This window comes from Eleutherodactylus coqui, chromosome 8 (assembly GCF_035609145.1).
Source record: "Eleutherodactylus coqui strain aEleCoq1 chromosome 8, aEleCoq1.hap1, whole genome shotgun sequence".
Taxonomy (NCBI): Eukaryota; Metazoa; Chordata; class Amphibia; order Anura; family Eleutherodactylidae; genus Eleutherodactylus; species Eleutherodactylus coqui.
The window spans coordinates 175,904,980-175,930,819 of record NC_089844.1 but is presented as its reverse complement, the minus strand read 5'-3'; the positions used below and the strand labels follow the sequence as shown (position 1 = coordinate 175,930,819).

The following is a 25,840-nucleotide window of genomic DNA, read 5'->3' as shown; positions in this document are numbered from 1 at the left end:
GATCCATCTAAGCACAAGTTATACAACATCTGACATAGAATCCTGTGTACTTCCTGCAGGAAACATTCACTGATTACTCAGTTGTAACTTATTTTCTTTGATATTTTACAGAATCTTCGCTTCCAGCCTCGGTGAGTGTTGTTCTTCTACGATCTACTATATACAGCATTTACATTATACCTAAAGGCCCATTTAGACACAACGATTAGCCCTCAACATTTCCTCAAAAGCCTCCTTTTGAGCGATAATCGTTGTGTCTAACTGCACTGACATTGTGCAGTTTTCGTTAAGCAGTCGCCGATCGTTGTCTTTCAGCATGCTGAAAGACAACGATCAGCCTTATCAGTTCATAGCGGGATACAGCTGATACTACGGTATTGTTTCAGCTGCATCCTGCTCCCTGACAACAGGAGGGGTATGAAGAACAGAGTGGTCATGCCATGCTCGGAGCGCTCTGCTATATAACATCGCTCCAAGCAGAGAACAGCTGGATGAAGAAGACAAGCGGCCCCACTTGTCTTCTGCATCCCCCCGCTCGGAGCACAACATTTGAACGATCACCTAGGCCTGTAAATGCACACAACGATTATCGATCAAAGTCGTTCAAAATACATCTTTTGAGTAATAACCGCTGTGTCTAAATGGGCCTTAAAACTAGAGTTACTTTTACATAGTACATCTGTTGAGCCCATAAGTACCTTACAGCTGTACTAAAGCCTATCCCTATAAATTAAGCTTCTCCTGTTTACACTGAATGAGAAGCGCCAACATATTCCGCAGCGCTTACATAGACAGGGGGAATACAGAAAGACAAAAGTACAAAAAAAATTACAGAACCACGGTTACAATCGTAATCAGTTGGTGGAAACAGTAGTGGTGAGGGTCCTGCTCCAACGAGCTTACATGCTACAAGTAATGGGGTGATACAGAAGGTAAAGGGGCTGGAGGTGTGCACAGTATGGCGAGGTGGAGAGTGAGGGATGCTATATACAGACAACAGTCAGACATTTAGCTATGCGACGGCAAGATCAATATGACTACAGGAGCGGTTTATGATGGCTAGCAGGGATTGTGGTCAGTAGGTCAGGGAACATGTTATCAGGCAGTGTATAGAGGAGTTTGTTTAGAGAATGTGGTATGCATCCCTGAAGAGGTGTGTTTTTAGAGCACGCCTGAAGTTTTTCGAGTCCTGGATTGCCCGGATGTTCTTTGGTAGTGCATTCCAGAGGACTGGTGCTGCTCTGGAGAAGTCTTGGAGGCGGGAGTGAGAAGTTCGAATTAGAGGGGTGTGCAGTCTAGTTTCGTTTGCCGAGCGGAGAGCCCGGGCTGGGTGATGGATGGAGATGAGGGAGGCAATATAGGGGGGCGCTGCACTGTGGAGGGCTTTGTGGATTAAGGTAATAAGTTTAAATTGAATTCTGTATTTAACGGGCAGCCAGTGCAGTGACCGGCACAGGGCAGAGGCATCTGAGTAGCGGCTGGACAGGAATATGAGCCTGGCTGCCGCATTCAGGATGGATTGGAGAGGGTAGAGTCTGGTGCAGGGGAGGCTGATCAGCAATGAGTTGCAATAGTCGAGCCGTAAGTGGATGAGGGCAACAATAAGCGTTTTCAGCGTGTCTATGGTGAGAAAAGAGCGGATTCTTGAGATGTTCTTGAGGTGCAGCTGACATGTTCGGGCTACTGATTGGATGTAGTGGGTAAATGAGAGATCTGAGTCGAATATGACTCCAAGGCAGCGGGCATGTTGTTTGGGAGTTATGGTGGCGCCACACACTGAGATGGAGATGTCAGGATGGGGTCGGTTGGTGGAAGGAGGAAACACCAGTAAGTCAGTTTTAAAGAGGTTTAGTTTTAGGTAGAGAGAGGACATAGTGTTAGAGACAGCAGACAGACAGTTGGTGATGCTTTGGAGGAAAGGTGCAGAGATGTCACGGGAAGAGGTGTATAGCTGGGTGTCATCAGCATAGAGGTGGTAATGGAGGCCAAAGCTCCTGATGGTTTGTCCAACAGGGGCTGTGTAGATAGATAAAAGGAGGGGGCCAAGGACCGAGCCTTGGGGGACCCCAACAGCAAGGGGAAGAGAAGGAGAGGTAGAGCCAGCAAAGGAGACACTGAAGGTAGGAGGAGAACCAGGAGAGAGCAGTGTCCTTTAGGCCGATGTAGCGAAGCATACTGATGAGGAGTTTGTGGTCAACAGTGTCAAATGCTGCGGAGAGGTCGAGGAGGATCAGTAGGGAGTAGTCACCCCTCGATTTGGCTGATAGTAGGTCGTTTGATACCCTTGTAAGGGCAGTTTCTGTAGAGTGTTGGGGTCGGAAGCCAGACTGTAGGGGGTCGAGGAGAGAGTTCTCTGATAGATAGCTTACAAGGCAGGAGTAAACCAGCCGTTCTAGTAATTTGGAGATGAAGGGGAGGTTTGAGATGGGTCGGTAATTGGCAACGTCAGTTGCGTCAAGAGTCGGCTTCTTTAGCAGTGGGGATATGATGGCGTGTTTGAAAGAAGAGGGAAAGATGCCAGAAGCCAGAGAGAGGTTGAATATAGTGGTGAGATGGGAGATGACCACTGGGGAGAGGGATCGGGGGAGGTGTGAGGGGAGACGGTCGCTAGCGCAGGTGGTGGGGCGAGCAGAGAAGAGCAGTTTGGAGACTTCTTCCTCTGTTGCTGGTCTGAGTACAGACAGTGAGCAGGAGCTAGATGCAGTGCTGACAAGACTAGGGTCAGGGCTAATCTGGGATTGGGAAGTTATTTCTTGACGGATGTCATCAATTTTCTTCTTTTCAGTTCAACAGCACTGAGATCCGTCACCGGGGGCTGCGGTTTAGGGCTGAGAAGAGTGTGAAAAGTATCGAAGAGTCGTTTAGGGTTGTGTGATAATGAGGAGAGAGGTGAAGTAGACTTGTTTGGCGTGGTGGAGGGCGAGGTTGTAGGTTTTGAGCATGAATTTGTAGTGGAGAAAGTCTGTGGACGTTTGTGACTTTGGTTATTGGATTTATTACCTTTGGTTATTGGATTTAGGAGACTTAAACAATGTTTACGTTTTTTGTACCTCCAGATTACAGACGAACTGCCAGCCAGTAAATTTGTTTGTGGTTAAGTACCATGGACAGGGTTTTCCCTTTGCAGCATTGGCCACTCTTCCTCATGCTACAAGGGTATAATTGATGATACTACTGTGTTTTCCCAAAAATAAGTCCTACCACGATAATAAGCCCTATCCCGATTTCCGGGGGAGGTTTCAAATATAAGGCCCTCCCCCAAAATAAGTCCTAGCTAAACTACCTGAAAAAAACATCAATACTCACCAAGCTGGCTGCATCGGAGTCCCTCGCGCTGACCTCCAGTGCTGCGGCAAGCTGCCATGTCCTCTGCACTGAGATATCACTCTTTTTCTGGTGATGGGGCTTTCAATACCCTGCCTCTAGCAAGCGAGTGTTGTGACACAGCAGGTTTCTGCAGCACCGCCGGAGACCGTCAGCGCGAGGGACTCAGATGCCGCGGACCAGGTGAGTATAAGCCCCCCTGAAAATAAGACACTATGCCTCTTTTGGGGCAAAATTATTGTCTTATTTTCGGGGAAACATGATATCTAGCCCAGGGGAAATTGAGCATGGAGACTGCTCTGGATATATTGTCCTCGGCTCAGGTGAAGGTTTTTCCCCAGCATTGCCAGTCACTAGAGGTGCAGGGATATCCCATCTTACTCCTAGCAAGGCCTCTATTATGGGGTATACTGGAGGGTCCCCTTCCACCTTGAGGAACACTCTGCACTTGGAGCCCTTACATGACTATAGTCTCTCCCAAGAGCTGCACTCATATACAACTGTTCCAAGCCAGGGGCGATGTGTCTATGTGGATGTGACATCAGAAGGACATCACGCATCATGTCCAGTGGAAGCACAATCATCATGGGGATATATTGTAAAGTATTTGATTTTTTTACATTTTAGGTGGTTGGTTAATGTGGTTTTCTAAGACTATAATATTGATAGTCTATCTAATATCATATTACTGGGGACCCATCTCCTAGCACAGAGGCCACCCTCCACCGTATTCAAAATGCAAATTGAGTGCATTACCGGCTGGTCGCACTGTTAGCTGCACCACACCAGTCATGCAGCCAGCGGTGTGACCAGCCAGAGAGGAAGCCAAAGCAGAGAAGAGGAGGAGGAAGGTAGAAGCACGGCACAGTACGACGTGCAGAGAAGCAGGATGATGATGTCATTATCCTGCTGACACACTGTACAGCATGCCCAGCTGCTCCCCTTACACAGAGAAGTGGTCCAGGCCCCGGATAATCTATCTATCTACCTATCTCTCTCATATCTATCCATCTATGTATGGCTGGTATAAGTTATACATCTCCCTGTATATACTGTATATAAATGCACACTTTACACACAATTAAAAAACGCATCCAAAACACATGCGTTTTTTGTAGTGTATGCAGTTTCTTAAAAATGTATGTGGCTTTTGGATACTGCATGCAGTTTTTTTATGTGTTTTTCTTAATTGTGGTTCAAAAGTACAACAAAAAACATAAACACACCCTAAGGCTACACTCACGCATGGGCTCAGAAAACGCAGCTTGAAATCGTGGCATTTTTACCTCAATTTTAACCGACATTTTTGAAAGCCTGGTACAGCTTCGGCAGTACTTTTTAATCCCCTCCTTATCATTGTGATGGTTAATGAGGTGCATTAAAAATGCAAAAACACAAAAATAGAACAGGCTCTTGAAAATTGTGGCATTAGAAATACCGTGTTCGAGCTCTGGTATTAGTAACCCCATTAAAATCAATGGGAGCATTGTACCGCCTGCAGTTAGCATGGTGCTCGGGATGCCATGCTAATAGCGGTAATAAGTTGTGTGTGTGTGGCCTAAGGGCTAAAAACAAATTTTCAGCTAGTGAAGAAAATGAGTAATCTTTGGAAAGATTATGCATCATTTTGCAGCTGTATGCGATTTAGCTATGGGTACGGGGAAAGGGGAGTCACAAGCTGAACTTTTGTACTCGGGCACCTGAGCCTTTAGTTACGCCCCTGGACACATGCGTTTGGTACTGCAGCTCACTCCAACTCCACTCACATTGAAGTGAATAGGACTGGACTGCATTACCAAGCACGGCCACTACAAAATGTACAGTGCTGTGCGTGGTTAATAATGAACAGGACACAACACTCGCAGGAGCACCACAATCACTTCAATCAGCAGATAAACAGGAGTACCAAGTGTCTTTAGGATAGGGCATCAATAATGTGGTCTTAGAAAACCTTTTTAAAGCTTTTCTTATGTGTGTTCTGAGTAATTTTCCTCTGGGATCCCATACAGGAAAGAAGAATGTGATTGTGGTGATCGATGACCTGGAGGACACCAGTGATACAATGAAGAGAGAACTGCTCAGAACTCAGGTCAGCATAGAGAACCTAGCAGAAGATCTGATCCTTGTAAAGAGCACGTCACCAGAGGAGAAGATGAGGGCAATGAAAGACACATTTAAGAAGGTCTTATATTGAAAACAAGTTAAAAAATGTTAAAAACCGCACAAGACAGATGAAGGTGCAACACTCAACCTCTTGAAGACCCGACCATATCTAAGTGACCTCTCCGCTCCTGTTTGCCCTACTCTATACAGAATCTTTGGGTCTCCCCTTGACATTTGGGATCTTACCATCCTTAGGTCTCCCCATGCTGGCTACACACGTTAATTATGGAGAAGTTTCTCACTGCAATAGCTCTTATCTTTAATATCCATCTATATTTGGGGTGTGGCGCCAAACCACCAGTTCTTTTGGCTTTATCTTCATGTTTATTTGCACTATGTCTTGTTTCATTCCTGCTAATCAATTTACAGGGGATCAATTTCTTGAGCGGCTCTGGGCACCTGAGCTCCGGCGCCAGTGGAATTCTTTCACATAGTAACATAGTATTTTAGGCTGAAAAAAGACTTGTGTCCATCTAATTCAGCCTCTTACCCCCCAATGTTGATCCTGACGAAGGCAAAAAAAAACCAATGAGGTAGAAGCCAATTTTCGTCATTTAAAGAAAAAAAAATTCCTTGCTGACTCCAATTGGTCAATTGAAATAATCCCCGAATCACCGACCCTTCTGGGTAATCAGTGATATAACATGTAATATTGTTACACTGAGGAAAAGCATCCAGGCCCCTTGAGCCTAAGGGCTCCTTCACACGGGCGCATTTTTTATCAGTATTTTGAGAGCCCAAACCAGGAGCTGGTCTGAAATATCAAAGAAATGCAAAGCTTTCCATTATACTTTCTCTCTGTACGTTTCACTTCTGGTTTTGGCTCACAGAATACTGATGAAAAATACGCCCGTGTGAAGGAACCCTTAGGCCGGGTTCACACCAACATATGCGTAAGACCCTGTGTGAGTTATGCAGAGTTTTACCGCTGTGGCTAATGAAAATTACAAATGTGTACCAAATGTACCAAATGTAACATGAATGTGTAAATAAAATCAAGGAATAATCATACAAAATACTAATGTTATCACCAAAAGCATGTATACATGATTCAATATTAATACTTTTTTTCATTACAACTGTATATATGTTTATGGTCCTAGTTAATGAGGTTCTCTGCTTACTGGACAATCCCTTTTCAGCGCGCTGCAGTCCCAGTGATTGCTGTGACAAAAGATGTCACAGGAAATCAGGTGGCTGTTGTAGCCAATGATAGGCTGCAGTGTCACCACTCATCTCCTGGCATCGGTGCTCACATCCTAAGCATCGTGATGCCAGGAGTTCAAGAATGTGATGCTGCAGCATATCATTGGTTGCAGTGGTCACCGATTTCTTGAGACATCATCTGTCACAACTAACACCGGGACCATGGCGAGCTGCAGTACCGTGTACTGCTGACCGCGGAGGGGAAAGTAGACTACAGCTTATTGTTTTCCAGGTTGTCCAGTAACAGGAGAGCCCCTTTAAGTTGCAAGGACAGAAGCTCATATAAAAAAAATCTAAATATAGCCATTAATGGTCCAGTAATCAGACACGATGGTCAGATGATTAGCAAAAATAAATACATAGACGGAAAATATTGATAGAACAAAAGGATAATGATTTTATGGAGACTTACAGTCAGTCTCTAGATGTGTGGACAGGTTGGTCGCACCTCCATAGACATCCAGCACTCCTGGATGAACCCTATATACATGTAATATCAGGACACATAGACACCACATTTGGGTTTGCTCCGCCTTTCTCTTATCTTTTCACCTCTTTATGCCTTACAATATAAGTGGTTAATAGACGCTCATTATTTAAGTTTTTATTGTTACGTTTTAGAAAAGTCTTAGATATACAAGAGACGTATGACTAGCAGTGTAAGGACACCGAGGACTTTACTGAGAGAGGAAATCACATTTTTGGATAATATTAAGAGCAAAACACAAAACTGGAAGGAGAACCTTTAGGACAATTATATTGAATCCATACATCTCAACACGAAGGTCAGTCATTAATTATGGACTACGGAGCTGGGACTCAGACTCACATGGGGTTCTTCCCATGTCTCTCTAATTAAGTTTTGACCTGTTCACAGTTCTGTAAAGCAAAGGAGAGAAAACAGAGGATGGCGCCTCATGTAATACGTATGTTCAGGCATCTGCGAGCATAACCAGTTACCTTGTGAGGAGTAAAATAGCACATCTATCCCACTCCTGGGGTAGAGATTGGGTGCTGCTCAGCCGGATGTCCTAACAGCGAAGCCTTGGAGGAAATTTTGCCATATAGAGTGTACAGTAGTGAGGAAAACTGTCATCACATGCAGCGTTGTCAGTCCCATCAACAATGGAGGCTTCCAACAACTTGGACATCCCAATGATAACTTGCTGCCCTACAGTTTATTTGCCCTTTCAATAGCTTTCCAATGTGTTTTGTTGTGATAAGGTAACCCCTTGATGCCCCCCCCCCCCTCCCTCCGTCCTTTTTTATTTTTGGATTTTCATTCCCACTTAAAAAAATCATAATGCTCTTATTTTTCCATGAACAGAGCTGCCGGAGGGTTTGTTTTTTGCAGTTCTATTCTTTAATGTTACTATTTAATGCACCTTAGAGAAAAACTTCAAAGTAGAGTGAAACTGAGAAAAATATAATTCTGCCATCTTCGGGAAAGTATTGTCTTTACAATGTACACACTGCGGTAAATATTACGTGATAACTTTATTCTATGGGTCAGCATGATCACAACGATGCCACATTTATAGATTTTGCTGTACTACTGTTAACAAAATAAAATCTTTAAAAAAATCATTATTTTCCGTCACCATCTTCTGACAAACATAGCTTGGTTATTTTTCCATAGACATAGTTGTGTGGGGGCTTGTTTCTTGTGGGTCATGTTTTAGTTTCCTTCAGTACCAGTTTTAAGAACATGACTTTTTATTTGTTTTTTATTGCATTTTTTCATGTAGGCGGGGTGACCAAAAAAAAAGCGTAATTCTGGTGTTGTGTTTTCTTTTCTGGTGAGGTTTACTATCTGGGATAAATAATGCCTTACTTTGAATTATCAAACTTTTATGGATACAGCAATAACAGAAATGTTTCTGTTCTTTTTTTGCTTTTGTTTTTATTTTTTATTACAAATGTTTTTACTTTTAAAAAATTTTACTTCCTTTTTTTAGTCCCCCTAGGGGATTTGAATTTGCGTTTGTTTAACCCCTTAGTGACCACCCCATTGCTTTTTTACATCCTAGCTAAGTGAGCTTTAATCCCTGAGGACGTAAAAAACATGCATACTCTGGGGATTAAAGCCTGGGCTGAGGATGTGACAGCTCCATTTTGTTGGTTCCCAGAGGTAGCCGACAACATGCAGCTGTCATTGGGGGCTGCGGGAAGCCCCGCGGTCATGCAATCAGCGCTATCCATTTGCATTAAATTGTAAAAAAGTTTTTAAAAAGTTAAAGATTCAGCTGTCCTCATGGATCGGATCCATTGAGGCAGGTGATAGTAGATTAGGGCCACAATGGGTATGTCTCTGAACACAGAAAAAACAGAAGTATCCATTTTGGGGTGGAAATTCTCGTTTACATGTGCAGTATAGAAAAGAAAAACTGTCCTTATAATTACATATTTGCAAAAATATATGTGAGGGACAGCATGTCAGCTCATTATAGTTACCAACACTTAGCTAAATAACTTGGTGTGGCCATGAGGGATTAAGGTTCCAAATCCATCTCACCTCCTTACTATCACTGAGCCACTGCTGACCCTCTACTTGCAGTCCAGCAGCCAGTTCCTCTGGTAGCACGGTGAGTCCAGAAAAGAGTTAGTGAGTCCATAGAATACACTCACTGAAAAAGTTTTTTCCATTCCCTGTTTCATGAGTTATTGGAAGGAAGCTATATGACCATCAACACAAAACTGCAGAGCATCGCCGAGAAGTGTCAACTGAGAAGTCAATTCAGGATATCTTCTTCTCAGTGAAACCTCATGGACTTCCTGGAGTATGTGCCGCACACGTAATAAAAGGCTGAAAAGGGAACACCAAGTTGGGTTGTCATTCTTAACTGTCCAGTCCGTGTGGCTTGTCTCTCTGAAATTCCAGAAATTTTAAAAAACTAATCCTGTTGACCACTCAATGCCTTCACCTAAAGTCAAGGTGCTGCTGAATATCACCACAGCAAGCGGCTACCTCAGGGTATCAACAAACAGCAAAGCTGTCACTTATACCTCTATTAGGCTGCCTGTCCACGGGCATTGCGGTATCCCGCGGAGGAGATCCGCCGCCCCGGGAGCCGCTGCCGGCAGACGGATTACCGCTGTCAGCCTATCTGACAGATAGTCTGAACGCGGAGAATCGCGGTAAATTTGCAGCATGCTGCGTATTGCTGCCCACGAGCGGAGAATCTCAATGATTCTCCGCTCATGGACAGGGAGAAAGTGCACTCCATAGCAACACTATGGAGAGCTTTCACTGTGTTTCCCCGAGGCCAGATTATCGCCGCGGGGGACGTAATTCAAACCCGCAAGTGGACAGGCAGCCTTACAAGCAAGCCAAACCTACCAAAGCCAGGGCAGTTTAAAACCAGTCACATTCTTAGCAAGTTAGCCTTCTCTTCTGGACAACATTAATAGGAAGTGAAAGTAGGTAACAATAGTTTGAATGTAATATAATAAGTCACAGTTGCATCTCACAATCAGCAGCACACGGTCTGCTGCACAATCAATCAATCAAGAAATAATAGGTCAGCACGCAAACCTTTTTTATATTTTATTACAGTTAAAAAGATGTTACAGTACAAAAGAGATGAGTCTCCAATGTGCAGCAGACAGGCGGAAGGAAGGCACGCAACATATCAAGTTCATAGAAGTAAGTATATGCTCAAAAACTGCATGCATGCAAGATCATATGTCAAACATTTAATCATATAAAATGACACATCGAGCATACAAAGCATTGAATCTATGCACATGAGCAGCAGTACCTAATGTATAAAGCCCACCTTACCACCTGCACCCCGACATGTGTTTCGGCCTAAGCTTCCTCAGGGGGTTCCCTCTCAAAACAGCGGCAACCGACAAGATAATAAAATTAAACTCCTTCTCCTCACTGACTCTGCTCTGACAGGAATTCCTCCACCAATCACAGGACTGTTGCTGGGTGGTGACACGCCCAATCTGAGCACGTCTACTGATAGCCATTTAGAAATGCTGCAGGTTGTCAGACAGAATACAAAATGAGCAAACATGCAATGACCCTTTTAAAGGCATATACACATTTAAATAAAAGTTACCACATTTACTTTTGTAGTGCCCAACTCTGGGCCACTATAACTCCCTTCTTCATTGACCCAAGCCGCCCTCAGTATTTATGGGTGGCAAATTAGAAGGGTATTTAATGTAGGGTAGATAAAAAATTGTATAACCCCTAGATTTGGGCTGTTATTCCTTTCTCCATCAAAAGTGCTCTCCAGTAAGGAGGATAAGGGACTTTTCAAACCTTTGCTAGCTGGAGATAGCGCTACATATATATGATTGCAACTCTCCCACTTGGCTGATTAGCAGCCCACTCTGGCCTATAGCTGGGGACCCTTACTTCCAGTGTCCAGCATTAAATTTGACAGCATGCATGAAATAAAGACCTTTCAACAATGTTTAGCTGAACCAAGCAGAACTTTGGATCATCAGCAAAGCTATGGGGCCCACACATCAAACTTCTCCCCAAAGATACGTAGAATATCGCACTGGGACTGACATCTGGATAAAAAAGGGTGGCTAGGGCAGGAAAAATAAGGAAGGGAATGGAAACGACATCACGTCCTTGCCTTGTCTAGGGATGGTAAACTCATCATCCCTGGTCTCAGAGGAATTTTTTGGGGCTGATGGGTCAGGATGGAACCCTAGATCCCATGGTGAACACAAACATTAACCCCCTATGAATATTTTACGTTTATACAAGGGGAACCCTATATAAATCACGTTTTACATTAGATGTAATATTAAATAATGCAGATATGTGGTACTTTTCTACTTCCTCCTGCACAATACCTTAAACATTGCAAACATTTTTTTAAATTTCGCTCCACACTTCATCCTGCACAATACTTTAAGCGTTACAAATAATTTTGCAGTATTGCTTTGCATTAAGTCCTCACAACATATTTATTGTCCCATTAGTCTCTAATAAACAGGATACCTGATCCGGATGGAAAGACACAGCCATAATTTGTAGCTATTGATTCCTTTGGTATCGTCCCTGGATGCAGTTCGGGGCACACAGTCCATAATAAATAATTCTGCTTCTGGCTGTGAATTATCCGAGGGAAGCTCATACAAGCGTCCATGTTGTGGATTGCAAAGAAAGGCTCTACAAAAAAAGGAGTCTTTTTCAAACTTTTCAAACTGCAACTGTCTCTACCGAGGTGGGAGTCTTTTGTACATAAGAAAAGAAATACTTTAGCCTGAGGGAGCTTTTATGCCATAAATGAATAAACAACTTTTCTGCTCTACGATAAATGGGAGTCTTTTATGTAGGAGGCCACGGGTTCTAACGGTAGTACCACACCAGACGACTAGATGGCTTTGGTCTTGGTGGTGGTACGTTCTGTAATTCCACTGGGGCACACAGGTTCTTGTAAGGGTGGATCACCTTTTTAGCACCGGGTCCCTTTCTACCATGTAGTTTTAAAAAATATATCTTTTTCCCCTTTAGCAGATTGTGCAGGTACACAGGAATCTCTGTCCGCTTCACGGCCTGTCGGTTTACAAATATAACTTCCTGGGTTTCCTCCAGGATAAATCAGTAACCTCGGTCGACTTAAAATTATATTACTGTACCTAAAACTAATTGTTGGTACTATTCATCCTCAGTTGCAGCCCTTGTTTTTGGTCCCGTTGGGGACACCTGGACAGACGTAGGTGATGGGCTTCTATAAGAGGCATTTTTCAGGTTGCATTGGACCTCTTCAGTACTGAACTTCCTTTCTTTGGCTCCTTCTATATCAGAAAGACTCAGCATGTCCATTACTGCTGTAACCTTAGCCGTCAGTGTGGTGGACATGATTTTGGGGAAAATGGCATTTAGAGTAACAGTTACCGGGAGGTCTCCGGAAGTCTTTTCTTCCATTATTCTGTGAGACCCTTCATAATTAAAGCCTCCTTTATTCACTCCATCATCTCCCTGCTCGGGAGGAGGGGTATAGCCTCTTTTGGAAGAGTACATTTCTTCTCCTGCCACTGAGGTTGTTTTAGTGCTCCTTCACATGGGCAACAAATTCGCGTGATTTTGTTGCATTGTGACAATGCTACAAATTGCATGTATGTGAAGCCCATGCTTTCCTACGAGGTTAATTCACACCTGCGATGTTTTATAGCATGCGACATCCCGACACCAAAACTGCGATGTTTGCAGGCTGTCGCTCCCTCCTGGTTCCCGGCAGAGCATTGCTTTCTCTACGAAGGGCTTTAAATCCCCGCCTCCAGAAACACACGTGCCTTCAGCCAATCACAGCCAATGACAATGATGTCATTGAATGGCTGTGATTGGCTGAAGGCACGTGTGTTTCTGGAGGCGGGGATTTCAACCACTGCGTCCAGAAAGCAATGCTCTGCCGGGGACCAGGAGGGAGCGACAGCCTGCAGCAGCGGCGCAGAACACCAGGAGTAGTGAGTAATGATTTTTATTCTTTGCTCCACTGTATTGCCGGCGTATAAGGTGACAGTTGGGGGGTCGTCTTATACGCTCCGTCGCCTTATATGCCGGTATATATTTTTATTGTAACACATTTCTGGATGAATTGCAGGGAAGGGCTTATATATTTAAGCCCTTCCCGACAATTCATCCCGCGATCGCCGGCAGCCCATTGCTTTCAGTGGAACCTGCTGTATTGCTGGCTCAATTGAATTCAATGGGGAAAACATTGTTCTTCTCTGCCACAGCTGTTACAGCTATGGCAGAGGAGAACGATCTTTATGCTGACAGTGGGGGGGGGGGGCACTCTTGCCGCTATTGTGGCTTAATAGTGGGACCTGGGAACTTGAGATGCAGCCCAACATGTAGCCCCTCGCCTGCCCTATCCGTTGCTGTGTCGTTCCCATCACTTTCTTGAATTGCCCAGATTTTCACAAATGAAAACCTTAGCGAGCATCGGCGATATACAAAAATGCTCGGGTCGCCCATTGACTTCAATGGGGTTCGTTACTCGAAACGAACCCTCGAGCATCGCGAAAATTTCGTCCCGAGTAACGAGCACCAGAGCATTTTGGTGCTCGCTCATCTCTAGTCCTGAAGCTATATCGAAAATGACTCCTTTTCTTGTCTGCTGTCACACAGGAATGCCTAGGAGGTCTTCTCTCACTCACTGGAGCAACTGATCCTTCTCGGCGAGAGTTTGGCGCCTCGAGTGCAAGTAATCGCTCATGGGCGGAGCTTTTCCTCCTGCACGGAGCATTCCACTGCGGGAGCTTGCTTCCCCCCTTCTTTGAACTTTGAAAAGGTGTGCTCCGTGTAGGAGGAGAAACCAGATAATTTTTGAACTTCGATGTGATAACCCACACTACAGCTTGGAACTCCAACTTAAAGGAACTATAGTTTGGTTGCTTCTTTCAGCTCCTTTCAGTGACCAGCTGGCAAATGATATGACTCGCTCTTGGTCATTTTGTATTTGGCGCAACACTGCTCCCAGTGCTTTTAGGCTAGCATCAGTGTATAAACGAAAAGGCTTACTATTATCCGGATATCCCAATATAGGAGGGGGGATGAGTTTTCTCTTTAGCAATTGAAATGCATCTTCCTGCTCCTTTTCCCGAGTAATGTAGATTGATTTTTTCCATTTCTCTTTTGAGCATCCACGAATTAAATCTTGCAAGGGTTCAGCAATCCTCACAAAGTTAGGGATAAACATTCAGTAATAGCCTGCAAAGCAAGGAAACTTCTTACATCTTTTAGAGTTTTGGGCGTTGGCCAATTCTGTACATCTGCAATCTTGTCAGGATCTGGTCTGACACCATCAGAACTGACCATGTGTTCTAGATAGCGGACTTCAGTTTTTAACAGGTGGCATTTTGAGGGTTTTAGTCCATGTCTGACAAGTATTTTGAACACTTCAGCAACATGTTTTAGATAGTCATCATAGGTTTTTGAGTAGTTAATTACACCGTCTAGATATAAGAGCACTGTCTCAAAGTTCTTGTGCCCGAAGCACCTTTCTATTAGAAACTGGAAAGTGCCAGGAGCATTACAAAGCCCAAAAGACATGTTACCTTCATACTGAAGAGGGCGGTTTACTCCGCCGAAACGCGTAGCTACTGAAGAAATAAATAATTTAAATTTATCTTGTGGACCGTGTGTCCTTTACCGTCTCTGGACCCCACGAGCGCGGGGGTATTTTTTCTTTAAGTACGAAGGTGATATGCAAACAGCCTGTTCACGGCTGTAACCCCAGTGACGCTCTCCGGAGATCGGATTCGGGACTCCAGGAACGCTATAAGCCTGCCAGGATACAGGGTGCCGGTGGACCTTCTAGGTAGGAGGTCCAGCTGAGCACCAGGTGAGTGCTAAAAGTATCTCATGTTTTTGAAATTTGTTTTGAGTGAGTAGGCGCTGATTTCTGTCTTTTACAAAAGACATGTTGTTAAACTTGAACAGTCCCAATGGTGTCGTGAATGCTTTTTTATTCTTGTTTTCCTGGGCCATTGGCAACTGCTAATATTCACTAGTTAGGTCATGGGTCTAGAAATATGCTGCAGAACCTAAGGCCGTAAGAGACTCCTCAATTCTAGGTAGCAGGTAAGCATCTTTATGGGTAATGTTGTTTAACTTTCGATAGTCCACGCAAAACCTGATGCTCCCGTCCTTTTTCTTTACGAGTACTAATGGTGCTGCCCACAGGCTATGACTTTCTTTTATGACGTTGGCTTATTTCATCTCTCTAATCAGCTTCTTAGCTGACTGGCACATGGGTTTTGGAATAGGCTTGTACTTTTCCTTAATGGAGGGATTAGAACTAGTTGGAATGTTATAGCAGACATCTTTGGCTCTCCCGAAATCTAAGGAATGTTTGGTGAAGGCTTGGTGGAATTTTTGGGCCACTCCTAATACTCCTTTTACCTTTAGAGTAGATGTATCAGCATTCCCAATTTATACCTCTGTCCACCATGGGGTATTAAGCCCATTCCTGGTCCTTTGGGTATGTTGGAAGGCTAGTAGGACCTCTGCACTTAAAGGGGTAAGGACATCCTCTGCAATTACATCCAATATTTGTCCTGGCAGTTGCATCAATTCCTAAGCCGACCAGTATTTTTGGAATGTGGCTCTTTGAATGGTGGTTACTTGGGATCTGGTATACAGTAGGGCTGGAAATAGTATGCCATTGAAGTATACAGAAACTTATGGGCAAAGTCCCACGTACTTCAAGAGCCTTCTGGGTGTTCCTGAATCTAATCTTCACCCACCTGAGGGGTGGTCCTTGGCCTCAGTGGATACCCTTTTAATTTCCAGCAGTTTTTCTTGGTATGCCCTCTTTTGGCAATATTTACAGATGACTGGTCCCGGCCTATCTTGCCGCACATCAGTCCGTCTATCGGCTAGAGGGGTATGTGATCTCTGCAGATGAAAGACGGACACCTTGTTATACTAGTGGTCAGTCTTCACCCCCCAGTTCTTCCACTTTCTGACAGATGGTAGGAACGTTGCAGACCATTTCCATCATGTTCTTCTATAATATGTGGACTGAGTCATCCTTGTCAGTCTGAGACTGACCTGACTGCAAGGCTAGAACATGGGTTTGACTTAAGCGTGATCTTCTTGCCGATAAGAAGGGGCTTTTGATGTTTCTTTTATCTCAGTTGAAACCTCTTGGCCTAGAACCAGGATGGCCAATTCCTTGAAGCCCAGGAAGGATTTGTCTGCATTTTGTACAGACAACATCCTTAACTGTCTTCTCACTTCATCTGTGGATGCTCCTTCCACAAATTGCTCACAAATCATTTGATCCGCTCCTGTGGCTTCTCTCGGCTCAGCGTGTATCACTGCCTTCATGTTCTCCTGTAAGGATAGTGCATATTCCCTCAGGGTCTCATGTGGCATCTGTTTTTTGTTGAAGAATTGCTTCTTCACCCCTGAGGCTGTGCTGGTCTCAAAGATACTCTGCAGCCTGTCGAAAATCTGTTCTTTTGGCCATGATTTGACTTCACAAACTGCAGCTCCTTATTAACAAGGAGGAGAGGTGAAGGAGGAGTGGACTTACCCTGCCCCAGGGAATACTACTTGGCCACCCAGCTTAGTCAATGGATGGAAATGGCGTACCCGTCCAAAGACCCCCTGATTCTTATGCTAGACAAAGGTTCATATGGCCCCACCATCTTATACGATTTGTGGTTCCCCATAGTGAAGGCCCGGAGTGGAGGAGGGTGAAATCCGCTGCTTAAAGGGACTCTCGAGACCTGGAATAAATTAAGAGACTCCCTAGCTCCTTGTCCTTCCCCTCTCACTCCAATGTGCGAATTACATAGAACTCTAGGTCTTAGGCTAGACGCGTGCTCAGTTAGTACATGGCTGTTATTGAAAAACAAGACTATCTCGGAAGTCCATTCATTGGCCCAAGAACCCACCTCTGCAATAATCGCGGAGCTGCTTCCCAACCACAATCTCACATTCCTAGCTCTAGCTCACGTAAACAAAACGATTGCGGACTTCCTGAAGGTACACAAAGCATCTCGTCCTTTAACCCTATTTGAGACTGCACTAGCTGAAAAAAACCCAAACAAAAGGAAGGTGTCGTTTATTCGTAAACAATTTATTGCTGCCGCAACTCTTTCAAATCCTACTTTTATTACTTCCTGGGAAAATGAGCTAGGGATCTCCCTCACTCCCAGCGAAACGCGGCTCATACTGAGAACAGCATTTAGGCTATCCCCTTGTGTCACCTCACAGGAGTCGCACTGCAAGCTATTGGTGAGGTGGTATAGAACCCCTCAATGGTTATATGATCACAAACTGGCCTCGCAGGACAAGTGTTGGAGATGTGACCCGTATACTGGATCATTCCTCCACATCTGGTGGGACTGCCCCTCTTTGCGAACTTTCTGGAACAATGTCGGATGTGTGCTGAAAAAGATATCTCCAGGTCTAGACCTCTCCCCTGAGGTGGTTCTCCTTTGGAAGCCCACAGCGGCTTTTCATCCTCTAAAACACAAATTAATAGCGTTCCTCATTGACGCAGCGAAATCTCTCATCCCACTTAAAGGGGTTGTCCCGCGCCCAAACGTTTTTTTTTTTTTCTTCTGTGCGGTCCATTGCCGATTCCAGCCTCCTGATTGGCTGGAATCGGCACGTGACGGGGCGGAGCTACACGGAGCTACACGGAGCCCCATTGAGGAAAGAAGAAGACCCGGACTGCGCAAGCGCGTCTAATTTGGCCATTAGACGGCGAAAATTAGACGGCAACCATGGAGACGAGGACGCCAGCAACGGAACAGGTAAGTGAATAACTTTTGATAACTTCTGTATGGCTCATAATTAATGCACAATGTACATTACAAAGTGCATTAATATGGCCATACAGAAGTGTATAGACCCACTTGCTGCCGCGGGACAACCCCTTTAAGTGGTGCCAACAAGACCCTCCCACTTTATGTATGTGGAAGGATAAAGTAGATCTTCTCATGAATTTGGAAGAACTCTCAAGCTGGGCAAGGGGCTCTCATGAGGCTTTCCACAAAATTTGGTACCCCTGGAGGTCAATCAGAGGCGAAATAGGGTAAACAAGCTGAGGATGTGCCTCTTTTCCGGTTAGAGTAACAGAAATGTGATATCGAAGCCGTACTTAGGTGGTCACGGAGACAAATTTGGTGCAAGCGTGCGCTCCGTACTCACTATTGCAGACAGGGTCAGTGGTCGGAGTATCTTTCGGACTCAATCGGGGGATGCTCTCTCCCCACCTTTGAGCAATGCAACTTGCAAACCTTCCCCTGCCCCCTTTCCCTTCACCCCCCCCTGCCTCTCCCCCCCCCCCCCCCCCTGTCTGTCTTGTCTACACTTTAGGTCCTTTCTATTTTGCTTGGGGTTAATTCTGACCCGTGGGTTGCCCTGTGGGAGGTGTTGACCCAATCAGTATGCAGTTTTTTGTTTGTTTTCCTGCGGGGCGGGGAGACTTTGGTATCATGATGTGAGTAAGGATTCGTTGTATACTGCCAATACCTGTACCTTTGTCTGCCCTCCTTAATGGATTTTGTTTGTAATGTATCCAAAAAACTTTTCAATACAAATTGATTGGAAAAAAAACTGCAGCTCCTTCAAGTTGGCCCACCAACATTTCTAATTTTGGCTTGTTAGTTATTGGACACAAACGTTACATCACATTCATCTGATGCTTAAATTCACGGATGTTATGTAATTCTCCGCTGTACCGTAGTAGTCAGGGGGTTCCCAGGTAACAGGGCATGTTGAATGGCATCATGGGAGGTTGAGCAGTTGTGGAAGATCCAGCACCATTAGTCTGCTCGTTAACACTTGAGTCACACATTTTCTTTACTGTATTTGTAAAGAAACAATTTTTCTATGCACATACAAAATGGTAGTTTCAATTTAAAACGGCAATTGTCAAGGTCAAAGAGACTAAATATCCTGTTTGTGATGCCACTTTTTGTGGAGCGGCGGTCAGTTATGACGACAGGGCTTATGTTTCTATACTGTCGGTTGTTTCCTCGCATCTGACCGTTAGATCCTGCACTGACGGTCTGCACATGGCACAACAAGATGGTTGTTGTTGCGGAATGTGTTTACTATTCCTACTAATTTGTTCGTGACGCCAGTGCTTTATAACACAAAATGTAGTGGGTGATGACAATGATAAACAAATCACACCGTGCCACGGTTTTAGTAAAATAAAGTAATTAATTATTTATTTTTTGTGATGGAGATTATAGCAGAAATGCTCTTGGGGTTCAGTACAGTCAATCCGCAGCAATTAAACTTTTACTCAATTATATTCACAGACTGATGACCTTTGTGTATGGGCTTCCCTTTGATAGCCTTGTAATTGTGTCTAAGTATGGCTTTCACTCCTGGTCTCTAGCTTAATTTGCTTCCATGCAGGCACTGGTGGACCATTAGGCCTTAAAGAAAATGTGGAGCCTTATCTCTCATGATTGTAAAGGGTGGGGGGTTGTAAGGGCGCTGCTGAAGGGGCCCATGGCATAAATAGCCTCCCTAGAAATACAGATAGTGTATGGTGTATGGCAAGGGGGTTTTGATGGTAGTTGTCCATCTTCAGCGATCACTTGCTCTCTTCCTCCCGGGGATCAGTGCCATCACTCTGCTGTACTAGCTGCAACTCACCACAGGGTCTGGTGACTCTACTGAAGGGTTCAAGAGTATAAGTATAGAAGTGGCAGCATCCAAGGTGCAGTTCAAACGATCTTTATTCTTCCCAAGCGACAAATATAACGTTTTGACTACTGTGAGTCTTTTTCAAATATACAGACATTCACAAACACACTGACAGGTTCCTGACAGGAATCAGCAGAGCTCTGGACTCTTCTGACGTCCCAACAACAGCTTTCACTGCCACTAACCCTCTCCTCACTATCCGATGACTGTGTCCCTCGGACAACTCCTACTGACATGCTCCACTATACTGCTATCTTTCACTAAAATGGACCAACAGACTAATAGACTACCACTACTCTATAGACACTCTCTCTTATACCGACACCGACCTCCTCTCTGCACACACTGACTGACAGCTGACTGTACACTCTCTTAGACCGACACCAACCTCTTCTCTGCACACACTGACTGACAGCTGACTGTACACTCTCTCTTATACCGACACCGACCTCTTCTCTGCACACACTGACTGACAGCTGACTGTACACTCTCTCTTATACCGACACCGACCTCTTCTCTGCACACACTGACTGACAGCTGACTGTACACTCTCTTATACCGACACCGGCCTCTTCTCTGCACACACTGACTGACAGCTGACTGTACACTCTCTTAGACTGACACCGACCTCTTCTCTGCACACACTGACTGACAGCTGACTGTACACTCTCTCTTATACCGACACCGACCTCTTCTCTGCACACACTGACTGACAGATGACTGTACACTCTCTTAGACCGACACCGACTTCTTCTCTGCTGCACACTGACTGACAGCTGACTGTACACTCTCTTATACCGACACCGACCTCTTCTCTGCACACACTGACTGACAGCTGACTGTACACTCTCTTATACCGACACCGACCTCTTCTCTGCACACACTGACTGACAGCTGACTGTACACTCTCTCTTAGACCGACACCAACCTCTTCTCTGCACACACTGACTGACAGCTGACTGTACACTCTCTCTTATACCGACACCGACCTCTTCTCTGCACACACTGACTGACAGCTGACTGTACACTCTCTTATACCGACACCGGCCTCTTCTCTGCACACACTGACTGACAGCTGACTGTACACTCTCTTAGACTGACACCGACCTCTTCTCTGCACACACTGACTGACAGCTGACTGTACACTCTCTCTTATACCGACACCGACCTCTTCTCTGCACACACTGACTGACAGATGACTGTACACTCTCTTAGACCGACACCGACTTCTTCTCTGCTGCACACTGACTGACAGCTGACTGTACACTCTCTTATACCGACACCGACCTCTTCTCTGCACACACTGACTGACAGCTGACTGTACACTCTCTTATACCGACACCGACATCTTCTCTGCTGCACACACTGACAGCTGACTGTACACTCTCTTAGACTGACACCGACCTCTTCTCTGCACACACTGACTGACAGCTGACTGTACACTCTCTCTTATACCGACACCGACCACTTCTCTGCACACACTGACTGACAGCTGACTGTACACTCTCTTAGACTGACACCGACCTCTTCTCTGCACACACTGACTGACAGCTGACTGTACACTCTCTTAGACTGACACCGACCTCTTCTCTGCACACACTGACTGACAGCTGACTGTACACTCTCTTAGACTGACACCGACCTCTTCTCTGCACACACTGACTGACAGCTGACTGTACACTCTCTTATACCGACCTCTTCTCTGCACACTGACTGACAGCTGACTGTACACTCTCTTATACCGACACCGACCTCTTCTCTGCAAACTGACTGACAGCTGATTGTACACTCTCTTAGACTGACACCGGCCTCTTCTCTGCACACACTGACTGACAACTGACTGTACACTATCTTATACCGACACCGACCTCTTCTCTGCACACACTGACTGACAGCTGACTGTACACTCTCTTATACCGACCTCTTCTCTGCACACTGACTGACAGCTGATTGTACTCTCTCTTAGACTGACACCAGCCTCTTCTCTGCACACACTGACTGACAGCTGATTGTACACTCTCTTATACCGACCTCTTCTCTGCACACTGACTGACAGCTGATTGTACTCTCTCTTAGAGTGACACTGGCCTCTTCTCTGCACACACTGACTGACAGCTGATTGTACACTCTCTGATACCGACACCGACCTCTTCTCTGCACACACTGACTGACAGCTGATTGTACACTCTCCTGTACCAGCACTGACCTCTTCTCTGCTGCACACTGACTGACACTCGCTAACTGATCTCTCTCACTATTTCTCAGCTGTCTATCTCTCTATTCTCCTGCCGGCTCCTACACTCTGCAGTCACGGCACTCTCTAGTACATTAACCATCTTCTTCTCTGTCCAGTAGCTGACTCACTGACTGACTAACATCAGTTTCTCTCTTTTCACAGGGATGACTGACCGGACTCCTCTCTTTGTTCTCCTCTGACTGGAGTCACTGACTGCACTAACCTCTCCCTCCTGTCTCCTCCTATGACCAACTAACTGGACTCACTGACTAAACCAACTATCACCTCACAGCGTCCGCACACTTTCTATTTTTATTTCCTTCCACACGCTGCTATGGTGTAACCAGGCAATGGACGCTCCAATCACTGGCTTCCACACTCCTGTCACCTCATGGCTTAACAGCCTATCAGGTTGCTCAGCTCATCTGCACTGCTGTCCTATGAGGGCTGAATATGCCAGCAGCCAATGAAAATTAACTGGTCGCCAGGCAGATTATTAATAGTTCAGTTGCAGGGCAGGTTGACTAGTGGTTAACCCCTGCTTGCCCTTCAGAAATTAAACGCCAACAAATTATGGGCCACTACAATTCCCCCTCCATTACGGAACAATTTGGTTGAGTAGGGGCTGAGCCCCAACACATTAAAGGGGTGGTCTCGCGAAACCAAGTGGGGTTATACACTTCCGTATGGCCATATTAATGCACTTTGTAATGTACATCGTGCATTAAATATGAGCCATACAGAAGTTATTCCACTTACCTGCTCCGTTGCTAGCGTCCTCGTCTCCATGGTTCCGTCTAAATTCGCTGGCGGCTTGCTTTTTTAGACGCGCTTGCGCAGTCCGGTCTTCTGCTCAGCACGAGCCGCTTCAGTGTGTTAGCCGCTACTGCGCAGAAGAGCTGTAACCTCTCGTGAGCGCGCTGGAGCGGCCATTCTGCTACCATCCTCTGTTAGAGGAAGGTGCAGAGCCGCCCAGCCGAGAAGCCCAGCCCAGCCGAGCGGAGACGAGAAGCCCAGCCGAGAAGCCCTGCCTAGAAGCCGCCCATGTAAGTGAGGGGTCAGGGGTGATGTGTTAGCCTACCGCCCTGCCCCGTAGCCTACCGCCCTGCCCCGTAGCCCACCGCCTGGCCCCTGAGCCCACCGCCGTGCCCCGGAGTCCACCGCCGTGCCCCGGAGCCCACCGCCGTGCCCCCGATGCTGCCGCTGTGCCCCCGAGCCTGCCGCCATGCCCCCGATGCTGCCGCCGTGCTGCCCGAGCCTGCCGCCGTGCCCCCGAGCCTGCAGCCATGCCCCCGATGCTGTCGCCGTGCTGCCCGAGCCTGCCGCTGTGCCCCCGATGCTGCCGCTGTGCCCCCGATGCTGCCGCCGTGCCCCCGATGCTGCCGCCGTGCCCCCGAGCCTGCCGCCATGCCCCCGAGCCTGCCGCCATGCCCCCGATGCTGCCGCCGTGCTGCCCGAGCCTGCCGCCGTGCCCCCGATGCTGCCGCCGTGCCCCCGCCGCCGTACCCCGATGCTGCCCGCCGTGCCTCCGGAGCCTGCCGCTGGGGCCTATACATACATGCATACACACGCATACACACGCATACACACGCATACACACGCATACACACACACACACACACACACATATATATACACATATATATACACATACACACACACATATACAAACACGTGTGGGTATATATATATATATATATAATGTGTGTGTATATATACACTCACGAATACGCGTATGCGTATACTCGTACACACGTATACTATATATATATATATCTCTATATATCTATATCTATATATAGAGATATATATATATATATAAAAGATGTGTACACGCATATATACACACACACATTTTATATATATATATATATATATACACATATATACACATACACACGCATATAAAAAAACACGTGTGGGTATGTGTGTATATATATATATATATATATATATATATATATATATATATATATATATATATATATATATATATATATATATATATATATATATATATATAATGTGTGTGTGTATATACACTCACGAATACGCGTATGCATATACTCATACACACGTATACTATATATATATATCTATATATATATAGATATATATATATAAAATGTGTACACGCATATATACACACACATATATATTTAGGTGAAAAAACTATTTCATCTAAAACAGTGGAAAGTGAATTGCAGGGAGGCATTACAGTACCTTCTGCTGAGAATTCAGCACTGGACAGCTCCCTGCTATTACGAAGCCTGGGTTACTTGTGCAGGGGGAAAGGATCAGCACTGGACAGCTCCCTGCTAATACGAAGCGTGACCGGCGTCTCGGGAGCGAGCACGTCGGGCTGAAACAAGCGCAGGGAGAAGAAGCGGCGGCCATCTTTGGGAAACTTTTTATAAGTTCATGAAACGCCAGAACTGTAAGTAGGAACCGGCTTTAAAAGCCATTTACATTGGTACTTAGTAATGTATGCTGAAGAAGGGGGACTGGGCAAAAAAAATATTTTCACTGCTGCCTCGAGACATCTCCTTTAACTTAAGACAGCAGACAGCAAAGGCACTTAAGCCATTTTCTTGTCAGTGCTCTTCAAAGGCTAACTAAACAGCCTCTATAATGGGGCCTAGATGTGTCCCTTCTGACCCAGGTAGTCAGCCCAAGTATTTCTTGATGGGTCCCCAGGCACAGTTTGGGGCACACAGGCCATGCAACTCTTGGCTGTGCCGGCTGTAAGAAATTAATAAGCCAAAGTGAATAAACTGAGGAAAGAACCTCTGAGAAGTTCCTCAGGGTACGGTACATAGAACGTTGCATCACACCTCCCTGAATAGCCTTTCAGGGCACAACACTTGAATGGTTACAGGACATCATTGAGAAGTTCCTCAGGGCACTAATCCTAAACAATAAAGTGTTACTATAAACTGTAGTAGTCTTTTCTTTCATCTCCAAATTTGATAAGAGGCGTCCAATGTTGCACCTCTGTGAGTGTCTTACCATCTGGACAGTCTCTTCTTCTTGTGGTTCAGCCGACATTTGTATTCCACTTAGTGAGGGGTCGCTATTGTGGATTAGACGATGTGGCATGGTCAAGGTCATAAACGGTCCTAAGTACCATGTCAATGGGTTGTTGATGTCAAACTCAGGGACATGTCTGCTCAGAATCAGATCTGCCTCCACCAAAATAACTGGTTATAACCCTCTTAAGATGATGTAGGGTGCGCCTAGCCAAGTAGTGTTGGGGATTAGAGCAGACAGCAAAATAGTGGGAGAGATGCCTACCCTGGGTAAGACCATGGCAACCATTGCCTAAAGAGCAGGAGAAAGGTTACCTACTTGCTAGAATATTGCTGTGCAAAACTTACCTCTATGTCTGGATACTGCTGTGTACTTCTTTTTTCTTCCAGGGGAAAAAGTCTGGGTGACAGATTGTCACCATGCACAATATGAAAAGTATTATCTGATGCAATTGTAACAGAGTGCACATATCACATATGAACGGACAATCTGAAAGGCATTTCCATTACTACCGTGCTTCCCCGAAAATAAGACAGTGTCTTATATTAATTTTTGTTCAGAAAGGTTTAACTTTTTTACATGTATAGCTGCCTGGACACTATTTAAATTGACTTTTTAAATTAACTGTTAGCAGGGCTTAATTTTGGAGTAGGGCTTAATTTCAAGCAGCCTGAAAAATCATTTTGCATCCTCAAAAATTCTGGAAAATCATGCTA

The 25,840-nt window shown here is 45.3% G+C and overlaps 2 protein-coding genes across 2 annotated transcripts in view; both read left to right on the top strand.

Annotated features, from left to right (window-relative positions):
* Window positions 1-5,321, top strand: part of LOC136577411 (uncharacterized) — a 34,424-nt gene extending 29,103 nt beyond the window's left edge. The window contains exons 9-10 of the mRNA XM_066577308.1: window positions 112-131; window positions 2,786-5,321. Coding sequence (XP_066433405.1) covers window positions 112-131; window positions 2,786-2,875 — 110 coding nt within the window. The 3' untranslated portion in view covers window positions 2,876-5,321. The remainder of the gene's footprint in view (window positions 1-111; window positions 132-2,785) is intronic.
* Window positions 1-25,840, top strand: part of LOC136577225 (uncharacterized) — a 91,755-nt gene that overhangs the window by 33,606 nt on the left and 32,309 nt on the right. The window lies entirely within an intron of this gene.